Here is a 5,546-nt window from a genome sequence, read left to right on the forward strand (position 1 = left end):
ATCCCTACTTCCTTCCTTTCTGCCAACACAGACGCATAGCATGCCTTCCCTTGCCCTTGCAAATCTAACGCAGAGAGAGAGAGAGAGGTCTGCGTAGACCAAGCCAGCTCTTACGCACGCTGCCGTGGACACACACGTGGAGGGAGAGAGAGAGAGAGAGAGAGAGAGAGAGAGAGAGAGAGAGAGAGAGAGAGAGAGAGAGAGAGAGAGAGAGAGAGAGAGAGAGAGAGAGAGAGAGAGAGAGAGAGAGAGAGAGAGAGAGAGAGCTCTGCGTCCTTACAGCAGGCCCTGAGTGGCAATATTCCCACCCACCTGCTCTACGTAGAGAGAGAAAAGGAAAGCTTGTTTGAGACAGCAGTTTGAACTTTGAGCCATGCAAATCCCAGAGGCCACGAATGTATTAGTGAAGGGAATCTCTTTGATCCATGCAGACTCCAAGAGAATTTGTGTTGATTCTGCTTTTCTTTTTATTTTCCAAAATCGTTGGTACATACTTGCAGGTTCTTCAATTTATTCATTAGTCAAGAATATTCCATCTCTTAACGTAGGTATTTACCTCTTGTAAACTCCTCTTCTAAAATGATAAGGCATAATTGCAGGTATCGAGCGCATGCGATCAAGGATAGTAGCTCTTGCTCTAAGCCAACCGAGCGAATGCACTGCGTGATGTAACTCGCCCTAAAAAACTAAAAAAAAAACTTATCAGGCAACAACATCTCTTAGTAAACTATCGTTCGAGCTCAGTCGATCCTGCACTTCGCCCCACGAATGCGCAAACCACCACCCCCCCCCCCCCCCCCCCCCCCCCCCCCCCCCCCAGGATATCAATTCATAATTTCACATCCTAGGATATTTGATGACTGTGTCAAATGATATCAAAGGATGTCAAATATCAATTCTCCACGATTGATGTCCAATAATATTTGCTAGACAACCCAAACATGGAGGGGAATAGAATGATGAGGTCTTGAAAGTCTATTCTAGTATATCGCTAAAAGCCTCTACTAAGAAGAAGGATTTGTACAAATTTAGTAGGATACACTAATAAAATTAGTGGGTTATTGAAGCACGACACATATTGAGCATCCTCGGGGTCAATATGTATGCAACGTGACAGCTGCTTGCCCAAGTACTCAATTAAATGATGTTGATTGTCATAATAATCAATATCTAATTGATCTCCTAAATGATTTCCACATGTTAAACTGATCATTTATAATGGGGAATTGCCAAGGGAGAAAAAGCTAGATTATTGGTTAAGTTAGCAGACCGGCCACAATAGGGATCTAAAGAAGGGTAAATAGGGATCAAAAAGGGGGGACCATCTGCAAAGGAGCAATGTGCACCAATGGGCTTCAAAGACCCTAAGGTTCAACCCATTAAGACCTCAAAATGCTAAGGTTCCAAAATTCAAAGGTTCTGTCCGAAGGTCAAAAGCCTAGGGAAATTGGATGCTTTGTGTGTGTCCCAAAAGTCTTCAACCATCCCTACATAGGAGGGGGTGAGCCCTAGAAGTAGGAGATGAGAGAGAAACTCACACACACACACAAGCTCCCTTTACACAAAGGGAATGAGGGACACATGTCAGCTCCCTAGCGCAGATGTCCACAAGGTGTACTCAGTTCCTATTGGATGGCCTTCGAGGTGGACCAATGAGAATTAAACTAGAGTAAATATATTTTAATTAATTTAAAAACACTTAATAAAAGAACTAATAAGAATTAAGCTCTCTAGAAGACTATTGGACAGTCTCCCAAGGGGTCCAATGAGCATTCAACAACCCAATGGCTTGTCTGATTCCTATTGGCCAGGAGGCAAAGGGGTCCAATGAGAGTTTAGTTGAATTAAGTAATTACGTAAAGATCTCACAAAAGGGGAAAGGGGGACACATGTCAGAAGACTATCACTTATGTTTTTTGATTTTCATTGGCTAGGCCTGGGGAGGTCCAATGAGGTGAAGCAAAGAAGACTTTGTCTCCTTCTCAAGCTTGTGAGAAGGGAGGCCTAAACCAACAACTCTTGGCTTTGTGATGCAAATCCAACCAAGAGCCAAGCTTCAATGCATGCTTATCTCCTCTACCATGCTAATCAATAAGCTAAGCTATGCTAATATGAGTGATTATGTGAGGAGATGTACATCTTTCTCGTAAGAGTACTCCTTCTTCCTCTAAATCTACTCTCATACCCCGCTAGCTCTCACCATCTTCGAAGGTGTGTGAGGTCTTGGGTCTGAGACCGTGAGGCAATTGATTTTGTGTTTGATAAGTGTTTTGCTTAGTGTATGAACTTTCCATCTTCATTGCACTAGCTACTATTGAAGGAACACAAAGAATTGCATTGTAAAATGTCTCTCTTGATGGGAGAAACCATAATACAAAGCCTTTTGGAGGGGGGACCGGCTCCATGCAAATCCGGTCCTCAACTGTTGTCAGTTGCTTAATTTCTCTCTCTTTTGAAGTATTATTCATGCTATCTAACTAGGTGTTATAATTTTCGTTGCTCTCTCCACCCAAACACTCTTGTTATTCTCATTAGGAAGCTATTCTAATGAAATGCTCACTATGTTCATGCTATTTTCCGCTACACATAAGTTATTAGACAATTAAATGTTACATTGACTTATCAAAGCACAAAAGTTACTGATTAGATTTTAGTTTCATTTTCCATCTCGTGTACTACATCTTGATTCGAGATGTCATCTCTTGGCAACATTTTGAGTGCATATGCACTATGTAAGAGGTTGACATAGCTAAAATATACATGGTGAGATGAAGAATCAGCACGCCAAGTTCTGGATGTGTGTTATGCCTTAAAGGGCATCTCTTGGATTGTCCATATGTTTGAAAGTGTCTCAATTGTTGTCTCTTGGACTATGGTTACCTTTGAGAGCACAACAAGTTGTTGATGAAATTCCAATCCCAAAGGTCATCTCTTGACATGTATGCAAGTGTTTTACTTTTGAGATTCCAAAAATTTGTTAATTGGTTGAGAAAGATGTATATTTCAAGCACTTATTGGTCAATATGTATGCCTAGTGCGGTGCCCTTCTAAGAAGGACATGACCACATAGACAACGAAGCTTTTGGTAGTTTTTGTTAGATACAAAGCGAGGGTGTCTCATCAGATTCAAGCATCTTGGCTTGCATATTCAAGGCCAGTGGAATTATGCAAAAAGCTAATATGGTGAATATATACAATGTGAAATTATTAGTTGAGGATGATCCTAAAAAAACGATACGCTTAGCAATCTTGTGTTGAAACATATGACAATAGTATGGTATTTGCAAAAGCACGAAAGTGCTTAGCTACCTTCCTATTCAAAATTGACTACATAGTATGTCCAAGTGGCGAAGGACAATGAAGGTCTAGGTTGTTTTTCTCGGATACAAAGAGAGGACCTCTTAGTAGATTCAACATCTTGACTTGCATCTTCAAATAGCATTATGCAAAAAGCTGATATGGTGAACATATGGAGGGCGAGATTATTAGTCGAGGAAGAATCACGATCCAAAAAAAATAGAATGCTTGCCAATGTTCAATTGAAACATATGACAAATGTACGGCATTTACCGAAGCAGTAAAAGCGCTTGGCTAGCTTCTTGTTCAAAATTAAGTACGTGGTATGCCCAAGTGGCTAGCTTCTTGCTCAAAATTGACTAGCTACATGGTATGTTCAAGTGGTGAAGGGAAAATAGCTCTAGGTTGTTTTCAACAAAACCAAAGTGAGAGCCTCTTCCTAGCTATAGATGCAATCACCTATGCCAGCATCTTGAAGGATAATGCGTGTCTAAGAGTGCATTGATTGTGGAGTATGCCCAATAGTAGATGTCAAAAAACTCTCTCTCTCTCTCTCTCTCTCTCTCACACACACACACACACATGCACACACACACACAATCAACACACACACACAATCGGGTTGTATTTTGTGTACATAAGAGACCTTTGGAGATGCACAATGGCCTATATGACGAATGTAAAACGAACCATTGTGGGGGTGCATACTTATATGTGATGTAGCCAGGATCTCGACAGAAAAGAACTGATAATCTTACCCATCTGTGAAGAAATACATATCGACGATGCTCCCCCCCCCCCCCCCCCCCTCTCTTTCTCTCTCTTCGCCTCCCTCCCCCGTTGAGAGAAAGGGTCACATGTTAATAGTTGTATAACATGAAAAGATGAAATGCTTATGAATAACAACTACATGTCGTAAGTATGAGTAATTGCAATATAGTAAGTGCATAGAAACAACAATATTACTTGTTCTATCTAGCAACAACATCTAATGGCTATATGGGAATTTCAAAGTGACTATGATTTTGCTACTTCTATTTGGTAAATATACAAAATTGCTATATAGCAATTAAGTTAAAAGGTAGTTTTAATTGCTAGTTCAATTGGGCTCGCACACAAGGCTTGCTATTTGCATCTAACAAATAAATCAAATGTTGGAAGGATTACTATATGGGAGTAAATCTAAAGCTCCTTGTGGGCCGTCTAAAGCTCCTTGTGGGCCGCCAGGCTGTTGGGGGGTCATTGCAGAGAAGAGGACGGGGCTGCTTGAAAGGAGGGGCCGCCAGTTGGGGTAGCTGAAGGTGGAGGGCCGGCCAGTTGAAGGAGGGCTGCCAGGAGGAAAGGAGGCGAATATGGAGGTTTGATGAGGAGGTGAAGGGCCGCGTGTAGAGCATGGAGGGGTGAGAACGTGCCAAGAGGGAGAGAAAGAAGAGGCCGCTTGTGGAGCTGTGAGCAGGAGGGGCTACCATATGCAGGGGAGGTCGCCAAGGGGCTTGGCAGAGGATGGAGCGCCATGAATGGTGCAAGGTGAAGGACGCTGCAAAAAGCAAAGAAAGCTGGCCGTGATCAAAGCCGAAAAGAGGAGGTGTTGGTAAGAGGCAAAAGCAGGAAAGCCTACAATGAAAGGCATGGCCGACTCGAAGGTGGCGTGAGAAGGTCTCATCGGATCCTACACTAAAGGCGCAGTTTTTATGCAAATTCATCATTGTACACTCTCTGAATGAAGCCAATTCCATCAGCATGGACGTAGTCTTTACGTTTTCGGTGTTCATGTGAATATTTGTTCTCTCTCGCTTCTCGTATCCACTTGTTTGGAGTTGTATACTCACGTGAATATGATATGTGCAAAGGGTGGCAAAGTCTAGGGGTGTCTGATATGTGTGAGTTCCTGGCATCTATCAATTGGACGGGTGTCTTCTATATGATTATGGTGCATGCCAATATGAAAGTTAGTGGGAGAGTTTGAGTCAGATACTTATTCTGAGGTATTTGAAGGACTCGAAATTGCTTGTCGTGATTGCTTATATGTGAATGTTTGGTGCTTTGAGGGGTCATAGTCGAGAATCACGATCGTATGCTTGGCAGCCGATTATAGCCGGTTATGTGCAGCTAGGGTTCGTTGGTTGGATGCGGGCCAGGGGAATAGTCGTTTGCAAATTGTGTATCGAGGTGTGTGTTTGCTAGAGGATAGGGGTGTTGTGAGATCACTGGGCTATAGAGAGGCATCGAGTTTATGTGCTGGTGGTTTT

The 5,546-nt window shown here is 42.5% G+C and overlaps 1 protein-coding gene across 1 annotated transcript; it reads right to left on the minus strand.

The window, feature by feature from the left end:
* Positions 1 to 4,343: 4,343 nt before the first annotated feature.
* LOC147441640 (uncharacterized) lies at positions 4,344 to 5,025 on the minus strand. Its single transcript, XM_086483766.1, has one exon. It carries the CDS (start codon positions 4,810 to 4,812, stop codon positions 4,537 to 4,539), a length of 276 nt encoding a protein of 91 aa, XP_086339892.1. The 5' UTR covers positions 4,813 to 5,025; the 3' UTR covers positions 4,344 to 4,536.
* Positions 5,026 to 5,546: the final 521 nt, after the last annotated feature.

The sequence above is a fragment of the Adiantum capillus-veneris genome, chromosome 15 (genome assembly GCF_014529385.1).
Source record: "Adiantum capillus-veneris isolate H3 chromosome 15, ASM1452938v2, whole genome shotgun sequence".
NCBI classification, from domain to species: Eukaryota; Viridiplantae; Streptophyta; class Polypodiopsida; order Polypodiales; family Pteridaceae; genus Adiantum; species Adiantum capillus-veneris.